Here is a 22,931-nt window from a genome sequence, read left to right as displayed (position 1 = left end):
TCTAACAGCAGCTCTACATGAGGCCTCTAGAGCATCAAAACCACATTGCAAGGTATGTTTACCCACTTGTTCTGCACTATGCATCAAATCCTGCAACTCCTTCAAGTCTGGTTGTTCAGGTTGTGACATTTTACTTTTCAACTGTGATAACAGAAACTGTTGGTACTTTAGCATATGGAACTGGCAGTTTAATGTCCTCATTGGTTAAGGTGGCCGAGGTGTATACCTTTTTTCCCCACCTTTCTAAGGATCTGGAATCTCTCTCGGAAGGTAATGGGTTTTTAGCAGTGGAGGCCTTAATTCCCTTGGGGCCCTGTGAGATAGTTTCTGGGTCAGCCGCATGGCTTTTGTATAAAAATTGGTGTGAGTCAGGAACCCGGTAGTACCTGTCAGGCTTGACTGGGCTGGAGGTAAAGAATCCGGGTTAAGGCAGGCCTCCGAGTACACATCATCTAGTATGTCTAAGACAGGAGGTATACCCAGAGGCCTGAGCTGGGGTAGCAAGAGAAAATCCCTAAGCCTTTTCTTGGAATCTGAGTACTCTTGGCCTTCCCAGTGGAAGTGTTCCCTTAAGGTATGCAAGGTTTCCCCAAATGAGTAATCCTCTGGGGGGGAGACAGAGGGAATGGACTCCTCAGCATCAGAATCTTCAAAAGGGGAGTAAGAATGTTCCTGTTCATCAGAGTGCTCTGAAATAACGGAGGCCTGGTCAGAGGAGGGGGATTCTTCCTCCACTCTGGGCCTTTTGTCCGGGGGGGGGGGGTTGAGAACCCCTGATAAGAGTAATCAAATCCTCAGCCATTTTAAGCATCTGTTTTTAAGGCATGGGGCCTGGAGAAGGGCCCTGTGGAGCTTGTCTCTTAGATTGCATGGCTGCTTTAGACTTAGTGAAAGCCTTTATAGAAAAAGAAGAAAAAGGTCTGAAGACACCTTGAGAGGAAGCAGACCTGTCTACATTTTGAGATTCACCACCAAAAGTGGCTTCGGTATCTGTAGTCGGTGTGTGGGCCGAGGAGCCTGCGACCTCGGGCACAGAAGACACCGCCAATGAAGTGTCGTCGGTAGGCAGGGGCTGCGTAGGCGCCTCGCTGAGAACTGGACCACCTGTAGTCGGCTTTGGCATGGTGTGGGCAGAGGCCGCGGACCTCGTGTGTCGGTCCTTATCTTTGCGTTTTTTAGACAAAACTGGAGTCGGAGTATCCGACGACATAATATAGTTAAATTTTTTGCCAAAATAGTGCTGGGCGAACTCCGCCCGACGCTTAATGGTGTGTTTGTTGAATGTAGCACAAAAACGACAGACCGAGACGTCGTGGTCTGGGCCTAAGCAAGGAATGCAGAGGGAATGAAAATCCTTATGTGGTATTTGCTTCCCACAAGAAATACAATTATTAACTTTGTCTGACATCGGTCTTAGGCAAGAAAAGTTTCCCCAACGGGGTACTTAGCTTTCAAAAAGACTTTGGTTGCAAAATTTTCGTAATTTCAGGAGCTGGCCGACCGGCACTTGCGAACTGCTTCTGCTTCGGGCACCGCGCGGCAAGAAAGACTGAAGAAAATGGCGTCAGCTGGTTCTTTTATACCCCTGGCGCACTGACATCAGGGAAGAAGCGACGACAACCGACGCCGGACCTAGACTTTGAAATTCGGCCGACCGAGGACCCGCCTGACGGCAGGAGAACCCATCTGTTATGACTGCAGCTGTATGCACGATGAACATCTGCTACCAAGATGACAGTTTTCTAAAAAGTGCTTAATTGTTGTGTAATGGGCAGGCTCAAAGGGAGGTTTAGTTAAAGTCTACAGAATGAAATTAAAATCCTGTGGTGGTACCTGGATTTTTTACGGGTGGACAAAGCAAAAAAGTACCTTTGAGAAAGCCAGCAGGGTACAAACTACTTTTTGGGAAGGAGTCTCCTGACTTCAATGGAAAAGAAGAAACCATGCAGTTAGTTTCACATTGGAAACGCCAGGGTGAGCCTTCCAAGAGGGATAAGATACAAGATCTGGGAGTATACCTAGCAGCCACAGGGGACTACTCCCTTCAGACGAGACTTCACGAGGGGAAACCAGGCTCTGTTGCTCAGTACACAGCAAACAGAATGGCAGCTGCCTTGCACTATACAGCTTTCTGTAGAAGTCTTGCGATCAGTGAAGGAGAGAATATATACAGTGGAACTCATTTCCCTAATGCTGTGGCAAGTGTCTCACTAGGTGCGTCTCCTGTCGGGGGACCACAACAAAAAGCCTGTTGCATTTAGTACCATCTTCAGTAGCAAAGTCGTCACATCATGGATTGCCCCAGTAGCTGAATATCTGTTGAACAACCTTGGGATTGGATTAAGGGACTATTTGGAAGGCTTAGGAGATTCCTGCTGAACCTGTCCAAGTATCTGATCGGACGGAATGAAGAGGATCAAGCTGCATTCATATATGCATGATTGGAATGCACAAAAACGTTAGAAAAATAGAAAGTGAAGTGTTTTGAAACTAGAATTAAAAAAAAACAAAAAAAAAAAAAAACAAACCTGTTTCTTTTATCTTGCTCCAATGTGGATTTTTCTATCATGGAGAAGCTTCATACAGAGAGAGAGAGAGGGGGAGAGAGAGACAGAAAGAGAAAGAGGACTTTACCTCAGTTTGATACCACACTGATATCTTACATACCACAGAGATGTTTACATACATATTGACCTTGTTTGGGGTGGGACGAAAAAAATACCTTTGCTTTATCTGCACAAAGAAAAGTTATGTAAAATCTTACCATAACCACATATGTCCCTCTCTTCAGTGTTGCAGTATCCATTACATATGGGTTTCCTCCTCTTGCTACTCGAATGCCCAGCCAGTATACATTTTCAGTCACTGTATGGTGCATGGGACATCTGACGTGGCTAGCACAACATGGGCCATAAAAGTGACATCTGCACGCACCAGCTCTCAGAACTGTAAGCCCCAGTCGGGAACTGTCCTAGCAAGGGTAATGCCAGCCCTGTGCCATCCGGAAAGGGAAATGCTGCATAACAGGAGGGGTAGGTGGGTAAGAAGGAATACTAAAACATGGAAGACAAGGACATCTATGATTATGGTAAGATTTTACACAACTTTTCTATGTCCTTCTATTCCCATGTTGCAGTATTCATCACATATGGGGGAGTGCCAAAGCTCACTGTAAAGAAGGAGGTGGTGGTCTAGAGGCGGTATCCAAGAATCCATGAAGGATAGCCCTAGCAAAGCCCGACCTTGCTCTGAAAATATGGTCTAACTGGTAGTGGTTGGTGAAGGTGTGCACTGATGACCAAGTGGCTGCTTCAAGAATGGTAGAGGTATCCAAACTTCTGAGGAAGGCTCCTGAGGAGGCCAGAGCCCTGGTGGAGTGTGCTTTAACAGTACCCCGCAGGGATTTCCCAAGGAATTGGTAGCAGAAACTGACAGCCTTGAAAATCCAGGTTGAAATCGTTTGTTTAGTTGCTGCCTTCCCTAGGGCCTGGGATGGAAGGCGACTAAGTTGATCAGCCTGTCTGATGGGTTTGGTTTTCTGCAGGTAAAAATAGTTGTGTAAAATCTTACCATAACCATAGATGTCCTTCTCTTCCATGTTGCAGTATTCATATTGTGGGACTCTCTGCCTCAGGTGACTTGAACGTTTGCTCCTATATAAAAGCTTTCAGCCTGGTTGCTTTAGGTGTGTGGAACTTCACACATAGGGCCATACACCAAGGGCCTTAAATGTGACGTCTGTATGCATAGACCTCAGAACTATCTACCAAGTCAAACAGTAGCCTAGGAGTTGCCAAAAATGTCTTTCAGATAGGTGAAATGCCACAGACTGATCCAGAATGGATGTAGTGCTGGTAAGGGCTCAATGGAGTCTCTTAGTCCTGCATCTATTTAAGGGGATCAGGAGGGAGGGAAGGAATACTGCAACATGGAAGAGAAGGACATCTACGGTTATGGTAAGATTTTACACAACTATTCTATGTCCTTCTATTTTCATGTTACAGTACTCATACTGTGGGCGAGTACCACAGCTCAGGAAGAAGGAAGGCTAGAGAAAGAGGTAGTAGATTCCAGAAATCCTAGCAGGATTGCCCTAGCAAAACCTGCTCTGGATATATGGTCCAGTTTGTAATGTTTGGTGAAGATATGCACAGTGGACCAGGTGGCTGCTTCAAGGATGGCAGCTGTGTCCAAGCCTTTGAGGAAGGCTTTGAAAGAAGCTACTGCTCTAGTGGAATGGACCCTGATACTCTGATTCAGGGCCTTTCCATGGTATGAGTAGCAGAAAAAAATGTTATTTCTGATCAACAGGAAATAGTCTGTTTGGAGACTGCCTTGCCCAGGGCTCTGGGGTGGAAGGAAACGGAGTTGGTTTGATTTTCTGATGGACTTGGTTTTGTCCAGATAAAATCTTAATTGCCTGTTAATGTCCAGAGAGTGTAGTATTCTCTCACTGTCATTCTGAGAAGAGGAGAAAAGGGTGGGTAAATGAATGGATTGGTTTAGTGAAAGTTCGTTGACCACTTTGGGCATGAAGGAGGGACTGGTGTGCGCAGGGTCACCCTGTCTCTATGGAAGATAGTGTAAGAGGGGCATGCCATGAGTGCCTGAAGCTCTGACACCCTTCTTGCAGAAGTGAGGACTACCAGCAAGAATGTTTTCCATATGCACGTGTGCAGTGATGAAGAAGTGTCTGGTAAGAAAGGAGGCAGCGCAAGTTTCTCCAGGATATAGTTCAGGTCCCAGGGTGGTGGAGTAGGCTTTCTGGGAGGTCTTATGTGTAAGATCCCTTTTAAGAACAATTTTACATCCAACCTGGAGAGTAAAGGAGGTTCCGGAGGTAGGCAGGCAGAGATAGCAGAGAGGTGTACTTTCACAGAAGAGTATGAAAGGGCTCCTTTAATCAATTTACACACTTAAGCTAAGACTAAAAGGATATCTGCTAGAAAGGAGTCCTCAAGTCTTTGGAGACACTATATAGAGAATCTCTGCCATCTATAATTGTAATATCTCCTTGTATTAGTTTTCCTGGCCTCATGCAGGATAGATAGCAAGTCCTCTGTGTAGTGGTGTCTGAAGGGCACTAGAATTTTATCACCCAGAGAGTTCAGTTCAGCATCTCTAGGTGTGGACGGACAAGAGTTTCCTTCTGTTGTGTGAGTAGGCCCACCTTATGAGGTAACTTGTCGTGACTGGCCTTGGAAAGTGACTGTAGAAGGGGGAACCAATGCTGCCTTGGCCAGTAGGGAGTCCCCAGCAAGATTTGTAGCACGTCTCTCCTGAAAGTACAGTTGTGTACACTTACCATAAATGTAGATGTTCGAGTGTATTCACTGCTGCAGTCATTACATTTGGGTAATCTGTTGGCAGGTTGCCCTCAGTCAGCCTGAATAACAAAGTCTTGGGTCCTGTGTCAGTTGCTGTCTCCTCTTCCATGATGTCAAGTCGTCAGGAGTATAAAACATGCAGCCGACGCCATTTTAATCAGTTTTTCTTGCCCCAGATCTCTGGTGCTCCCCGAATGGGGAGCAAAAATATATAAATAAACAGCAAATATATAAATGCACCTTAGAAACATAAAATTTACCTTCAACTAAAAGCAAATACACCACAAAGGCTTTTGAGTATAGTGAAGGAAAGAAAAGGTATAGGATGAGGGATGGCGGGTGGGTAACCCGGACAGCAACAGTGAATACACTTGAACATCTACATTTATGGTAAGTGTACACAACTGTACTATGTTCTTAGTGTTTCACTGTTGCAGTCATTACGTCTGGGTAGAATCCCAAAGCTATGGATGGAACTAAACAGCATTAAGAGCAGCTATAAGGCCCTGCAAGACTGCAGTGGCAAAGCCTGCCCTGAATTTAGAGGAGAGAGGTAAATGGCAATGCTTTGTGAACGTACGAACAGAGTGCCAAGTAGCAGCTTCTAGAATGTCTTTGGTTGGGACCCCTCTGAGAAAAGCTGCTGAAGTAGAGGCAGCCCTGGTGGAATGGGACCTAATCCCCTTGGGCACAGGTTTACCATGGTGCAAATAGCAGAAATGAATGCAGTGGCTTATTCATTTAGAAACAGTCTGCTTTGATATAGCCTTCCCCTCTGATCCTGCAGCAAATGATACCAGTAGTTGGTCAGACTTTCTTAGAGATTTTGTCCTGTTTAAGTAAAATCTTAGTTGTCTTGTGTACATCCAATGAATGCAGAATCCGCTCCCCCTTGTTCTGCAGAATTGGGAAAAAAGTTGGCAGATGAATGGTTTGGTTAAGAGCCACACTGGATACCACCTTAGGCATAAAGAAAGGATTGGTTCTGAGGGCCACCCTGTCCGTGTGATATATAATGAAAGGCTCCACTGCCATGAGAGCCTGTAGTTCTGAAACCTTTCTAGCTGAAGTGACTGCCAAAAGAAAAGCTGTCTTCCAAGAAAGAAATTTTATATCCGCAGTAGCTGCTGGTTCAAAAGGAAGTAGGGTGAGTTTTTCCAGCACAAAATTGAGGTCCCATGTGGGAGATGGCGCTCTCCTGAGAGTCCTTAAATTTGTGGCCCCTCTGAGATACTGTTTTAGCAATATATGAGGAAAGAGAGGAAGCTCTATGTTCTAATGAGCCGAGATGGCAGAGGCATGGATTTTTCTTGAAGAAAAAGATAGGCCCTTGTTAAGCATCTCAGTTAAGTATTGTAAAATCTGAGGAATACTGGGCTTTGCTGTGTCTATTCCCTCTGTTTGTTTCTAAGTACAGAATCTCTTCCATTTATCAGCATAAAATTTTCTAGTACTAGGCCTTCTGGCTTCCAAAATGACATCCATCACAGGTTTACTGAGAGATGTGGTTTGAATAATTATTTGATTAGCCATGCTGCAAGACTCAGAGTTTGGAGCTGAGAGTGCAGGATTTGACAGTTCTGCTGAGACAGTAGATGAGGTGTCTGAGGCAAGTACCACGGAGGAGGAAGGTGTGACATATTCCTTAGAAGCGGATACGAGTGTTGGCGAGGCCAGTCTGGAACAATTAAAATCATATTTGTTTTTTTCCTGTCTGACTTTTAGTAAGACCTTGGAGAGTAAAGGCAGAGGGGCAAAGGCATAGACTGATAGGTTTTTCCAGCTGAAGGATAGAGCATCCACTTTCCATGCTTTTTTGTGATGAGTTCTCGTGCAGAATTTGTCCAACTGATAGTTTTGGGGAGAGGCAAATAGATCTATGTCTGGGCTTCCCCATTTCTGTGTTAACATGTTGAAGATTTGTGGATCCAGTCTCCACTTGTGCAAGGCCATAAGACTTCTGCTTAGGTCGTCAGCCAGAGTATTTTGCTTTCCTGGCAGGAACTGAGCTTGAAGATGTATTTGGTAAGTCAAGGCTGTGAACCACAAGGCCATGGCTAGTCTGCAATGGGGGTAGGAATGGGTACCCCCCCCCTGCTTGTTTATGTACCACATAACTGTGGTGTTGTCTGTCTTTATCAGTAGTTGTCCTGGATGAAGTAAGTCCTTGAAGGCTGTCACAGCATTCTGAACAGCTAGCATTTCTTTCTGGTTGACATGCAGATGCATTTGGTTTGGGCTCCATTTGCCCTGAATGCATCTCCCTGCCAGGTAAGCCCCCAAGCATAGTCTGATGCGTCTGTAGTTAGGGTTTGAGTGGCAGCGGGTAGAGTGAATGATGGTCCCTTGTTCTGGTGACATGTCTCTGCCCACCAAAGAAACTCCTGTTGTAGGCAGGGAATGAAAGGGATCATTGTTTCCAGGCTGTGACAATGTTGACTCCATAAACTTTTTAGGTACCATTGAAGTTTCCTCATATGCAGTCTCGCATATGGAATTACTAGACTGCAGGATGCCATGAATCCCAAAGCCTGCAGAATTTGTCTTGCAGATAACTGGGGTTTTGTTGCAATTTGTTTGAAGTATGTTGTCAATTGCAGTTGGTTGTCTGGCGTGAGGTAAGCTATCTGGGCAGTTGTATTCAAGCTTGCACCCAGGAATGTAATTATTTGAGAGGACACCAGTTGTGATTTTTTTTCTCGTTTATGGTGTACCCTAAACATGCTAGAAGCCTTTTTACAAACGCCAGATGATGCAGAAGAGTGTCCTTGTCCTCTGCCCAAATGAGACAATCGTCCAGATATGGATAAATTTGAATGTTTCTTGGTCTGCAGAATGCAATCACTGGTGCCAAGCACTTTGTAAAGACCCTGGGCACAGTAGATAAGCCAAAGGGCAGTGCAAAGAATTGGTAATGCAAAAAGCCTGCTTTGAAGGCGGAGGTATCTTCTGCAAGATTCCCTTATTGGGATATGCAGGTATGCCTCTTTTAAGTCTAGAGTTACCAACCAAGCATTCTTGCCTAGCATAGGCAGTAGCTATTGTAAATTCAGCATTCTGAATTTTGGAATGTCCAGGAACGTGTTCCGAATCAATAAGTCCAGTATTGGACGCTATGAATTGTCTTTTCTGGGTACCAGGAAAAGTCTTGAATAAAATTGTTGTCCTTTTTCCTTTTCTGGTACTGGTTGAATAGCCCCCATATCCATGAGGGACATGACTTGTTTCTGAGCCTCTGCCCACTGGTTTTGTGGCAGATCCGGCCATCGGTTTGGAATTGGCAAAGTATGGAAATGAAATCTGTACCCCTGGGATACTATTTTTAAGACCCACTTGTCCTGGGTAATTAACTGCCAATTTTGAGCATGAAGTGCTAAGTTCCCCCCCAAGGGGGCTGCCAAAAGATAAGTGCTTGGAGATGGTAGAGGAAAGTCATTGAGACTGCTTACTGTGTGGGTTGTGCTTTCTTACCAACAGATTTGGAGGTGGAGACACCCCATTGCTTTGACCTGTAAGATCCCTGTGATTGATATCTGGAGCCTTTTGAGCACCTGGGTTTGCCCTGAGTGGCTCTGTTGGACACAGGAAAGGACCAATTTTTAGTAGGCCAGTGCCTACTGAACCTGGGTGGCTGCACTTGCAAAAAATCTTTTACAGTTTGCATAGATTTAGCTTTGTCTTCCATTTTCTTTAAAACCTCTTCTGCCTTATTACCAAACAGAGTATCATGCTGCAAATGGGCATCCAACAATTTAGCTTTAACATGATCAGGCAGATTTTGCTCCTTGAGCCAAGCATGCCTCCTTATCACTGATCCAGTAACGGTTGCCCTACAAGAGGCCTCCAAGGAATCAAAACCACATTGTAGTGTATGCTTTCCAACCTGTTCTGCTGCATGCAATAAATCCTGTAACAGTACTTTCCACACAATCAGAAATCAACATAATTTTCTGTTTCAGTAAGCCCATAACATGCTGTTGTTATTTAAGCATATGAAATTGGCAGTTTAAAACCCTGATTGCCAAGGTTGCAGACGTATAAACCTTCTTACCCCATCTATCCAGCGCCCTGGAATCTCTATCAGAAGGGGTAGGACTTTTGGCTGTAGAAGCCTTAACACCCTTGAGACCCTGAGAAATAGTCTCAGGATCAGCAGCAGGATTTTTGAAAAGAAATTTATGAGAGTCAGGAACCCTGTAATATCTGTCTAGCTTACTAGGAGCCGGAGGCAAGGAATCAGGAGCCATGCCTGATTCCGAGAACACATCATCCACAATGTCTAATACAGGAGGTATTGCCAAAGGCCTATGCTGAGAAAGAAGGAGGTAATCCCTAAGCCTCTTTTTTGATTCAGAGAAGTCCTGACTCTCCCAGTGAAAATGTTCCATTAAAGTATGCAAAGTCTCTCCAAAAGAGTAATCCTCAGGAGGAGATGCAGATGGGATGGATTCCTCTGCATCAGAATCCTCATAAGGTGGAATAGAAAATTCCTGATCAGAAGAGGAATCAGAAGAAATGGAAACCTGATCTGAAGATTCATAATCAGTGCATGGCATAGGCTGGTTAGCAGGGGGGATTGGGAATTCCTGATCAAGGTAATTAAATCCTCAGCCATTTTGATCACTGGCTTTTTAGGCATAGGGGCCTGAGCACGTGGCTCATGCATTGGTTTTTTAGACACAGAGGTTGTTTTTGACCTTGTTTTTGTTGATGGCATTAGTTTAATATAGAAATGTTGAGGCCTGAAAACACCCTCAGAAGCCGGTGCCTGCTTAGCGGCTCTGGACCCATCCAAGGGAGAGACATCCGCGGGTTCAATACTTTGCAAATCTCGTGGCATACCGGACTCCGAATGGGTCTCGGTAGAGGCCTGCGACTCAAAAGTAGCAGGTATCAGGGGCTGCGAAAGCGCCTCACCGACTGGCTTAGGAGAAGCTTCGTCGTCGGTTTTGGACCTCGACGGTCTGTCTCTGTCTTTTTCCTTGCGTTTTTTGTGAACTCCGGTAGTCGGATTGCTAACTGATGACATTTCAGGCTAGTTAAATCTTGAACCAAAATATTTAGAAGCAAAAATATACCGACGCTTAATAGTGCGTTGGTTAAATTTAGCACAAAACTGACAGCAAGGCACGTTGTGGTCAGGGCCTAGGCAAGGAATACAGTACAAATGAAAATCCTTATGAGGTATTTGCTTCCCACAAGTAATGCAATTATTAACTTTTACTGACATTGGTAAGGAGCAAGAAAAAGTTTCCCCAACGGGCTATTTAGCTTTAGTTTGAAGACTTCGGTTCTGAAACTCGAAAATGAAAATTTCAGGAGTCGGCCGACTGGCACTTGCGAACTGCTTCTGCTTGGGGCACCGTATGGCGAGAAAGACTGATTAAAATGGCGTCGGATGCATGTTTTATATCCCTGATGACCTGACGTCATGGAAGAGGAGACAGCAACTGACGCAGGACCCAAGACTTTGTTATTCAGGCCGACTGAGGGCAACCTACCAGCAGATTGCCCAAATGTAATGACTGCAACAGTAAAACACGAAGAACATCTTCAGGAGGATTTTCTGAATGAGAGGGAAGGGTGGAAAAGCATACAGAAACCGTCCCTTCCATGAGATGGTGGTGTCCACTCTCTAAGCTAGTGGAGAGTAGTGCTTGGTACAGAATTGTCAGTTATCTGTTAGGGGGGAGGAAAACCGATCTACCTGAAGGGTACCCCTTCGGTGGACAATATTTATGAAAACTTCCCTGTGTAACATCCACTCACGATGTAGGGAGAATGATCCACTCACAACATCTGCCTGCTAGTTGTCCTGGGAAGGGATGTATGTTGCCTGTAGGGATATGTTGTTCTGTGAGGCTAATTCCCAAATTTGCACTGACAGCCTGCACAGGAGGTAGAACTTGGTCCCCCCCTCATTTGTTGATATACCACACGACAGTGGTGTTGTCTGTGAAGATTAGCAGTGAGCCTGGCTGAAGGACAGGGAGAAAGGTCTTCAGGGCTAACAGAACCGCCGTCATTTCCCTGACATTGATGTGCTTTTTTAGGAGGGATGTCAGCCAAGGGGCTTGTACCTTGAATTCCTTCACAGTAGCCCCCCAGCCCAGATCTGAAGCATGTGTGTGCATGTGTTGAGCTGGTGTGGGCAGAGGAGGGCCTGGATTACTTTGAATTTGTTGTATCCACCACCTTAGTGCTGTCTGTAGACAAGGAAGGAAGGAACGGTATTTGGGAGTTTAAATGAACCTGGTTCGCCCTCGACATCAGGAATAACAGATGTCTGAGACATCTCTGCAGATGTGCCAGCTGGCACTTTGGATATGGCTATCTTGAGGGGAGTCATAGAAGCAGACTGCTCTAGTGGACGTTCCTCAACCCCTATATCAGTGGTTGGTGGGACGTCCGATGATGGAGAGGCAGTGGTGGTAGGCTGTGAAACTTTTTTTTTTTTTTTTTTTTTGTTTTTGGCTGTTCTATTGGGAAGGCTGATTCCAGATCCATCCCAAGGGCTAGCTTCTTAAGCCTTTGATATTCTAAGGACAGGGTAAGGGCAGCCAAACGGCTTATAACAGTTTTATGCACGAAGGACTGGAAGATGATGCAGGAGGTATGGTCGTGTTCCCGGCCTAGACAAAAGACGCAATGGTCATGGGTGTCCTTATGCAGAATTTGATGCCGCATTGGCATTTATCCTTCTTAGTGGACAACAGCTAATATAAAAACCAGCAAACCAAGCGCAAGTAATATAAGTAAGAAATCCCCAACGGGATACTTACTTTTGGATGTCTTGATAAAGAGGAGCGTAGCGATCAATGTAATGTTCGACTATGACAGAAAAGTTCTAAGGTCTGTGCGTGCAGACGTCACATTTAAGGTCCCTGGCTTATGGCTCAACATGTGACGTCCCATGCACCAACAGCAACCAGGCTGAAAGTTTTGTATAGGAAAAGACGTTTGGGTCGCCTGAGGTGGAGGATCCCACAGTAAGAATACTGCAACATGAGAATAGAAGGACATTCTGAGATGTCTGTGCACATCCAGGGAATGGAGTACTCTCTCATTGTCCCCCTGTGGGTAAGGGAAGAAGATAAGAAGGTGGATGGCTTGATTTAGGGAAAGACCATTCACTATTCACTATCTTGGGCATGAAGGAAGGGTTGGTTCTAAGAGTAAGAGCATCTTTGCCAAGGAGCTAAAGCGTAACAAAGATGGTTGAACGGAGCTTTGTGCTGTTTCATACTCTCATCTTTGGTGTGTGGTGTAGTATTGTTTGATTCTAAGAGTAAAGTACAGTTTTGTATCTACCATAAATGTAGATGTTCGAGTGTATACCCTGCTGCAGTCATCACACTTGGGTTATCCTGTCGTCAGGCGGTCCCGCAGCCGGCCTGAATTCCAAAGTCTCGGTCCGGCATCGGCTGCTGTCGCTTCTTCCCTGACGTCAGTGCGCCAGGGGTATATATGATGCATCCGACGCCATTTTCTTCAGTTTTTCTTGCCCCAGATGTCAGGTGCCCCCAAAAAGGTGGTCAGTAAATAGTACCAATCTAAAAAGTTTAGCACAAACAAAACATCCCTCCAGCTATAAGCAAATACATCACAAAGATAGTATCAGGTTTTAAGGTATTGTGAAGTTTTAGTTAGTTAGTTAGGTCAGAGGGGATGGAGGGAGGGTAACCTGGACTGCAGCAGGATATACACTCGAACATCTACATTTATGGTAGGTACAAAACTGTACTATTATACCGCAGTTCTACAGCGGTTGTTTATGGAATTGAATGCCCATGTAAAAAGTTTTATGTGGGAGAGACAAAAAGAACCTTAGCATGTAGAATTAAGGAACATGTTAGGGATATTTTGAAAAATAAGGAAACCAGTCCGTTGGCAGGGCATTTTCAAAAATATCATGGTGGCAATATGGAGAATGTTAGGGTCACAGTGTTAGATAGTATTGAAAATACAAAGTATTTAAATGATAAATGTATAAAACAAATATTAAGGAAAAAAGAATTATATTTTATATTAAAATTTAACACGCTTAAACCGTATGGTTTAAATTATGATTGTTCATGGAAGAGTTTGCTTTAGCAACTGTAGCTTTAAAATGTGTAGTGTTTTATGCATTTTATTCTTTTAAAAAAGTGATGTGGTTGATTGAATAATTGGATGTAATTAACTTAGGAATGATTTGAAGTTGTATAAAATGTAAGGTGAGTGTCAATGTGATGAATAATTTACTCTGTAAAGGCTGTTTGCCGAGGCGCTAGAGAGAACAGAAAAAGTACAGTTTTGTACCTACCATAAATGTAGATGTTCGAAGATCCACATTGCTGCAGTTCTTACATATGGGTAGTCCGCTGTCCTCGGTCGGCCCGAATACCAAAGTATTAGGCTGACATCGGTCAAGGCGCTTAAAACTGACATCAGGACGTCAGGGTACAAAAGCGCATGACCGACGTCATTTCCTCAGTCTTTTCTTGCCCCAGATGTCAGAAGGCCCGTGCACTAACCATATTTACAATATGTACAACACAAACCATACCACCACCTTCAACAACAGAGGGGAAGGAGGGAGGGTAAATTGGACTGCAGCAATGTGGATCTTCGAACATCTACATTTATGGTAGGTACAAAACTGTACTATGTTCTTCATCTCACATTGCTGCAGTCCTTACATATGGGTAGAATCCCAAAGCAGAGGTAAGGGAGGATGGCAAAACTATACAGCATTAGGAGCTGCCAACATGCCCTGTAAAATTGCAGTGGCAAATCCAGCCCTAGATTTAGAGTAAAGTGGAAGGTGGTAATGCTTAGAGAAAGTATGCACTGAACTCCAAGTAGCTGCTTCCAAAATATCTTTAGTAGCCACCCCCTCAAAAAGCTGTAGAAGTGGCAGTAGCCCTAGTGGAATGAGGCCTAATCCCAGCTGGAATCTCCTTACCATGATGGGAATAACAGAAAGCAATACAAAACCCAATCCACTTAGAAACAGTTTGTTTAGAAACAGGTTTGCCCTGAGAACCCAAAGCAAAAGAAACAAACAACTGCTGAGACTGCCTGAACCCTTTAGTTCTGCTCAAATAATATCGCAACTGTCTGTGTATATCCAAAGTGTGCAAAATCCTTTCCCCTTTATTTTGGGGGTTTGCATAAAAAGTAGGCAAATGAATAGTTTGGTTTAAAGCCACACTAGAAACCACTTTAGGCATAAAAGAAGGGTTAGTACGCAAAGACACCCTATCCTTGTGGAAAATCAAGAAAGGCTCAACTGCCATAAGGGCCTGTAATTCAGAAACCCTTCTCGCAGAGGTAATGGCCAACAAAAAAGCAGTCTTCCATGATAAATATTTCAACTCTGCTGATGCTGCAGGCTCAAAAGGTTGTAGAGTGAGTTTCTCCAACACAAAATTGAGATCCCAAGCAGGAGTAGGAGCTCTACGTGGGGGTCTTATATTCTTTGCCCCTCTAAGAAATTGTTTAAACAAAGGCTGAGAAAATAATGGTGGGTCACAGTCATAGTGAGCAGAAATTGCTGCAGCATGAACTTTTATAGAGGAGAAGGACAAACCTTTGTCCAATAACTTAGTAAGGTATTGAAGCGCAACACTTAAATTAGGTTTAGAAACATCAAAGTCCTTTGCTGTACTCCAAAATAAAAATCTCCTCCATTTATCTGCGTAAACTTTCCTTGTACTAGGCCTTCTGGCCTCCAAAATAACATTCAAAACTTGTTGTGGAAGCTGAGACCCTCCAGGGTTTAAAACAGAATATGCCAGGCTGTCAGATGTAGAGAATGAAGTTTGACATTGAGTAAATGACTGTTCTCCTGAGACAGCAGGTGAGGAATCGAAGGCAAAGGCCACGGAGGCTCCTGTACCAGACTTCTCAGTAATGGGTACCAGTGCTGTCGAGGCCAATCTGGAGCTATTAAAATCATGTTTGGCTTGTCCTGTCTGACTTTCAGCAGTACCTTTGGGAGGAGAGGCAGAGGTGGAAAGGTATACATGTGAAGATTGCTCCAATTGAATGAGAGAGCATCCACTTTCCAAGCTGTGGGATGAAACCTTTTTGTGCAAAACTTTGGCAGCTGGTAATTTAGTGGAGAAGCGAACAGATCTATGTCTGGAGTTCCCCATAACACTGTCAATCTCTGAAATACTTGAGGATCCAATTTCCACTCGTGGGGATCCATAATTTGTCTGCTCAACACATCTGCTAAGGAGTTCTGTGCTCCTGGCAGAAACCTTGCCTGAAGATTTAGCTGTAAACTGAGAGCAGTCTCCCACAAAATCATTGCTTGTCTGCATAGAGGATAAGAATGCGTTCCCCCTTGCTTGTTAATGTACCACATGACAGTTGTGTTGTCTGTTTGAATCAACACCTGCCCTGGAAGAAGTAAATCCTTGAAAGCTATCAGTGCAAATTGGACTGCTAACATCTCCTTCAAGTTGATATGTAGATGTTGAAGTCTGGCAGGCCACGTGTCTTGTATCCATTTTCCATTTAGATGAGCTCCCCAAGCTTTGTCTGAGGCATCTGTCGTTAAAATCTGACTCGCCTCTGGTCGGGTGACAGAGAGTCCCTTGTTTAGGTGACATTCCTGAGCCCACCACAAAAATTCCTTTTGAATGCAAGGTATTATCTGAATGACAGTGTCCAAATCTTGGCAGTGCTGTGTCCATACATTCTTGAGATACCATTGTAGCTTCCTCATATGCAGTTTGGCATTGGGAAGTACCAGAACACAAGATGCCATGAACCCCAAGGCTTGCAGGACTGTCCTTGCAGTCAGCCTGGACTGACGAGACAACTGGTGGAAGTAAAGAGAAAGATTCTTTTGTTTGTCCGGGGTCATAAAGGCCATCTGGGATGCTGTATTCAGTCTCACACCCAGAAAGCACATGTCCTGAGAGGGTACTAGACTGGACTTTATTTCGTTCACAGAATACCCCAGGCATCTTAACACTGCCATCACATACTGTAAATGATGAAGAAGTTCGTCCTTTTCTTGGGCCAGAATCAGGCAATCGTCCAAATAAGGATAGATCTGTATTCCTCTTAGCCTGAAGAAAGCTACCACTGGAGCCAGAACCTTCGTGAACACTCTGGGCGCAGTAGATAAGCCAAAGGGCAATGCAGAGAACTGATAATGTGAAGTCCCAGCCCGAAAACGCAGATACTTCCTGCAACTGGGCCTGATGGGAACATGAAGGTAAGCCTCCTTGAGATCCAGAGTCACCATCCAGTGATCTTTGCCCAGCAGAGGTAAAAGCTGTTGTAACGTCAACATTTTGAACTTGGGAATGTCCAGATATGTGTTGAGGATAGATAAATCCAAAATTGGTCTCCACGTGTTTCCTTTCTTTGGTACTAGAAACAGGCGAGAATAAAATCCTAGGCCCACTTCTGGCAGAGGGACCGGTTGTATGGCCCCTATTTGAAGTAGCAGAGAAATTTGTTTGCGAGCCTCTAACGTCCGGCATGCCTTTGAAAGGAGGCAAGGTATGGAAATAAAACTTGTAACCTTGGTGTATGATATCCAGTACCCATTTGTCTTGGGTAATCAACATCCAATTTTCCTCGAAGAGTGCTAACTTTCCTCCCAAAGGTGCTGCCAGGCAAGAAGGATCTGGCAGCTGAAAAAGTAGGTCATTGGGCCTGTTTACGAAAGGACTGGCCCCTGCCCTCACCCGAAGATTGTGCAGGTGAACTCCCTGTTCTAGGCCTGAAAGAACTCTGAGCTCTGCCCCTACCACGTCTAGATCTACCCCTAGACTGAGAATCATAAGAAGGATACGTCCACCCCTTAGCAGGCCAATTCCTACTAAACTTCGGAGGCTGAACCTGCAAAAAAACTTTAACAGCCTGCATAGACTTAGCCTTGTCTTCCATTTTCTTCAAGACTGACTCCACAGGTGAACCAAACAACACATCAGACTGCAAAGGAGCATCCAAAATCCTTGTCTTAACATGGTCAGATAAATTCTGATCCTTCAGCCAGGCATGCCTGCGAAGAACTGAGCCAGTGGCAGCCACCCTAGACGAGGCCTGCACAGCATCAAAACCACACTGTAATGAATGCTTACCCACCTGTTCAGAGACATGCACCAAATCTTGTAATTCTTTACACTCAATGCCTTCCGCCAGAGCATCCACCTTAGACTTCAATTGAGAAAGAAGAAAGTTTTGATATTTCAACATATGAAACTGGCAATTCAAAGCCCTCATAGCTAAGGTAGAAGATGTATAGACCTTCTTTCCCCATCTATCCAAAGCTCTGGCTTCTTTATCTAGAGGAACCAGATTTTTTACAACAGAGGCCTTGACACCCTTAGGTCCCTGACTAATAGTTTCTGGGTCCGCCCTAGGACTCTTATAAAGATATTTATGAGCCTCAAGCACCCTGTAATACCTATCCGGTTTAACAGGAGCAGGAGGCAGAGAATCAGGATTAAGTGAAGCCTCTGCAAACACATCTTCCACAACATCCAGAACAGGGGTATAGCCAAGGGCCTATGCTGGGGTAACAGCAAAACTCCCTAAGCCTTTTCCTAGAATCAGAGAAGTCCTGACCTTCCCACTTAAAATGTTCCCTCATAGAATGAAGTGTCTCTGAAAAAGAAAAATCCTCTGGAGGAGAAGCAGAAGGAGTGGAATCATCTGCATCAGAATCAGAATAAGGAGAGTACTCCTGTAAGTCTTCAGCTGAAGACTCTGAAACATCGAAGCCTGCTCAAAACTTCCCAACTCTGGTTCCACCCTAGGCCTCTTATCAGGAGGGGGCAAAGAACCTCTAATCATAGTAATCAAATCTTCTGCCATTTTAAGCATGTGCTTCTTAGGCACAGACCCTGCTGAACTAGGAGTGACACCAACAGAAGCTAAAACTGGCCTGCCTCTGGGAGAAGCCTTGGAAACCGAAGGAGAAGGCCTAACCACCCTAGGAAGGGAGGGGATTACAGTAACTTGAGAAGCCCCTTCAGCCTGACCTGCCTCCTGAGAGACCACCTCCTGCAAAATCAAAGTCTCCCCCTGAGACTCCAGAAAAGTCTCCGTCGGAACCACCGGTTCCACTGAAGACTCTAAAGAACCGGCGTCCGGAACGGACGACTCATCTTGCCTGGGTTTAGCTGCTTTGTCTTTGCGCTTCTTCGCAGAAGCGGGCGCCGGAGAATCCGACGGCATATTATAATTGCACCGCTTCCCAAAGACCAGCCTAGCACAATCTAACCTTCGCTTAATAGTGCGTTTATTGAACCTAGCACAAAAGCGACACCCAACAACGTCGTGCTCAGGCCCCAAACAAGGAATACACAAAGAATGATAATCCCTATGCGGTATCTGTTTCCTACAAGAAATACAGTTATTCACTTTTTCTGACATCCGGTAAAACACTGAGGCAAGAAAAAACCAAAATATTCCCCAACGGGGTACTTAGCCAACTTGGACTCGGTCTGAAACTCCGAATTCGAAAAATTTCAGAACGCCGAACGGCACTTGCAACGCTGCTTCTGCATCGGACCATGCGGCAAAAAAGACTGAGGAAATGACGTCGGTCATGCGCTTTTGTACCCTGACGTCCTGATGTCAGTTTTAAGCGCCTTGACCGACGTCAGCCTAATACTTTGGTATTCGGGCCGACCGAGGACAGCGGACTACCCATATGTAAGGACTGCAGCAATGTGAGATGAAGAACATCCAGTATTTGTGTATCTTGTATTGTTGGATGTAACTACAACTCAGTGGATTAAATCTTTCTACAAGTTGCTGCGGAGTCTTACTTTGTGGTATAATAAGAATTGTTCGTGTGTGTCTTGTGGTTTTGCAATTATGGCCAGTGACTCCTTCGCAGCATTACCTAGAATGTTCAGAGAGACTGCAATGGACAGTACGCAAAAATCAATTGACAGCTTTCTTATTGCTTCAAATGCTGCAAGTAATTCTATGAATGCGGGTGCAGTACAAGGAAGAGATGAGGTACAAAATGGTGAAGCAGTATCTGGGCTATACAACAAATGGCAGCAGGATCGGAAGCTGTGACAACAAAATCCGTTTACACGTGTTGGTAAGAAAATAGAAACAATGTTGGCTCCTGAAATTCGGGACTCATATATACAAATAGAAAAATTGTTATTTAAAGAAACCTCAGTGTTTCTGAATTTGCAGAGTCTGCAGCGGTATGAAGAACTAGATATCACTCCCAGGGGGCTGCGTAGCATTAAAAATCCTTCTACGCCTTTTGATCTTACTAGCCCAGAGGAAAAGCAATTTCACGATAGACGGTTAGCGGTTGCTCACCGGTGTAGCAAAGAATGGGTCCGAATACTGATAGAAAGAGATGCACTGAAAAAGCAAAAGTTGAGGGAGGAGATTAAAACAATGTGCATTGAAATTTCCAACAAAATTAAACATGATGATCTACAACAGTTTTTGGTGAAGACAAATGAACAATTAAATGTATATGAGTCGGAACTCATTGACCGTAAGAAAAGTAAGCTACACAGAGACTTACGTGATTATGAGAACAAGAGAGCGTTTCTGCTGTCGACCAATCGTAAAGCCCGACGACAACGTGTGCATTTCGAGCGTAGAGAGAAGGAAACGGAAGGAGAAGGAGCAGGGTATGTCTCAGTGGAGAGCGGATTATCGCAAACTGAAGCAGAAACGGATAATGAAGAATATCCAGCACTTCCTAAACCTGGGAATCACAAGGGATTAAATTCGTTTCAGGATAACCGTTTCAGTCGGAAACGGAGTTGGAATGGACAGGGGTATAATGGGGAGGGCTATGGTAAGCAGCGCCCAAACAACAAAAAAAGCAAATGGGATGGACAATGGGAGTAAAATTGCTTGTGAGTATGATAACTGCGAGTATGTGGTAAACCTATCTGGTCGCAATTTGTCACAATGTACATTAAATATTCTAAACAGAGGGTTAAAATTTGTACCCACAGTTTTACCTAGGGTACATATGTTGAAGGCAGATATATTTCATTTTACATGCAAATTGCATCTAATGGATATGTTTCATTGTTCTAATAATGATTCTTCAGTAATAAGTCAGTATGGAGTTAGTAACACCATATTAGTTAATAATATAGATGAAGAATTTTTTTCATGTAATTCAGAAGTGGATATAAGTGAACATAAGGAATTTGATACTAGTATAATCAAAACAGCTAGTACTTTTATGCCACCTCAGAGTAATGATAGTATCAAATATTTTCATAAGTCATTAACACAGAATATGGAAATGGAATTTGAAAAATTTAAATGGAATAAAAAAACTGTTAAGTATAATCTTACAAAAACAGAATGGGAATGTTTAAATGTTCTGAGCCGGGACAACAATATAATATTTAAACCCTCCGATAAAGGAGGGAAATTAGTAATATTAAATGTGGCTCAATATTTAGAAATGTGTTATGAGCATTTGAAGAATGAACAAATATATGAACAAATAGACATTAATGATTATAATGAAGCACAAAGGAAGTATGAGCATGTTATTGATAAAGGCTATAGGTTACAATACTTTTCCTATAAAGATATAAAAGAAAAATTTAATATTAATGCCCCCAGAATGCCCTGCTTTTACTGTATTCCGAAAATACATAAGAACATTTTTCCACCACCAGGACGTCCGATAGTATCAGCGACAAATGGCTATTTAGAAAATATCTCAAAGTTTCTACATATGTATTTGATGCCAGTTGTATGCAAATTACCATCTTATATTAAAGATGTCTTTGATTTAATAACGAAAGTAAAGGACATATGCTGGCATGATGACATGTATTTTGTAGTAATAGATGTGGTTAGCTTGTATACAAACATAAAGCATGAGGATGGAAAGGCTGCCATTAAGTATTTTATGGGCAATGAGGATGTCGTTAATTATATATTAGAATTATTTGACATATGCTTAAATAATAACATGTTTGAATTCAATGGATCTATGTACAAGCAGAAGCAGGGTACAGCGATGGGGGCAGCTTTTGCCCCCAGTTACGCCAATGTATTTATGGGGCTTTTTGAGAGTAAATATATATGCACCAATGCTTTTTTCAAAAAATATGTATATAGATATTATCGTTTTATTGACGACTTGTTGTTTATTTGTCAAGGTGGGCAACAAGAAATGCAAAAATTTTTAATGGAGATACAGGATAATACTATGGGTGTAAAGTTTGATGGACTGCAAAATGGTCAGAAAGTGCAATATTTAGATATTTCACTAATAGGCTGTAAGGATTATAAATTGGAATATCAAATTCATAGGAAATTTCAAGGGGCTGGTTCCATACTGCATGGCAGCAGTTATCATCCAGCACATATTATTAAAGCAATTCCCTACACAGAGTTGAATAGGGTAAATAGATTGTGTAGTAACCCTATTACTAAAGAAAAGGAGTTTATACAAAGTTGCAACAAATTTAGAGTAAGAGGTTATGAAGAATACAATTTGAAGGAGAGTTTAAAGAAGGTTAAAAAATGTGGAAAACATAATAGAGGGGGAACATGGAAGACACCCCAAGAGGGTAAAGATGCTGTATACTTTGTGTCTACCTTTTCTGTATTATCAGATAATATTAAGGAACATGTACTATATAGCTGGAATTTATTAAAAAAAGAAGTAGATTATTTATCGGAAAAGAATGTTATTTTTTCCTATAAAAGAGGGAGAAATATACAAGATTTCTTGGTACATAGCCGGTTTAGAATGGTTAACATGCCAGTGTATTCACAAGCTATGTATCAGGGAACTAAAAGATGTGGCAAATGCACTATTTGTAGGTTTATCTTACAACAATTTGATAAAATTAATGGTATCCCAGTTGCAACGAAGGGAATATACAACTGCAATTCTACAGCGGTTGTTTATGGAATTGAATGCCCATGTAAAAAGTTTTATGTGGGAGAGACAAAAAGAACCTTAGCATGTAGAATTAAGGAACATGTTAGGGATATTTTGAAAAATAAGGAAACCAGTCCGTTGGCAGGGCATTTTCAAAAATATCATGGTGGCAATATGGAGAATGTTAGGGTCACAGTGTTAGATAGTATTGAAAATACAAAGTATTTAAATGATAAATGTATAAAACAAATATTAAGGAAAAAAGAATTATATTTTATATTAAAATTTAACACGCTTAAACCGTATGGTTTAAATTATGATTGTTCATGGAAGAGTTTGCTTTAGCAACTGTAGCTTTAAAATGTGTAGTGTTTTATGCATTTTATTCTTTTAAAAAGTGATGTGGTTGATTGAATAATTGGATGTAATTAACTTAGGAATGATTTGAAGTTGTATAAAATGTAAGGTGAGTGTCAATGTGATGAATAATTTACTCCGTAAAGGCTGTTTGCCGAGGCGCTAGAGAGAACAGAAAACCAGTATTTGTGTATCTTGTATTGTTGGATGTAACTACAACTCAGTGGATTAAATCTTTCTACAAGTTGCTGCGGAGTCTTACTTTGTGGTATAATAAGAATTGTTCGTGTGTGTCTTGTGGTTTTGCAACAAAACTGTACTATGTTCATCGTGTTACGCTGCTGCAGTCATTACACTTGGGTAGAATCCCAAAGCTAAGGATG

The 22,931-nt window shown here is 43.1% G+C and overlaps 1 protein-coding gene across 2 annotated transcripts in view; it reads right to left on the bottom strand.

The window, feature by feature from the left end:
* Nucleotides 1-22,931, bottom strand: part of PSPC1 (paraspeckle component 1) — a 1,021,476-nt gene that overhangs the window by 592,845 nt on the left and 405,700 nt on the right. The window contains exon 6 of one of the 2 annotated variants that reach the window (XM_044073198.1): nt 2,529-2,576. The exons of the other annotated variant lie outside the window; for it this stretch is intronic. Within the exon in view, the coding sequence (XP_043929133.1) occupies nt 2,529-2,576 (48 nt within the window). The remainder of the gene's footprint in view (nt 1-2,528; nt 2,577-22,931) is intronic. 2 annotated transcript variants of the gene reach the window in all.

The sequence above is a fragment of the Protopterus annectens genome, chromosome 5.part1 (genome assembly GCF_019279795.1).
Source record: "Protopterus annectens isolate FY-2018-M chromosome 5.part1, PAN1.0, whole genome shotgun sequence".
Lineage (NCBI taxonomy): Eukaryota > Metazoa > Chordata > Ceratodontiformes > Protopteridae > Protopterus > Protopterus annectens.
This window is presented reverse-complemented; position numbering and strand designations above follow the sequence as displayed.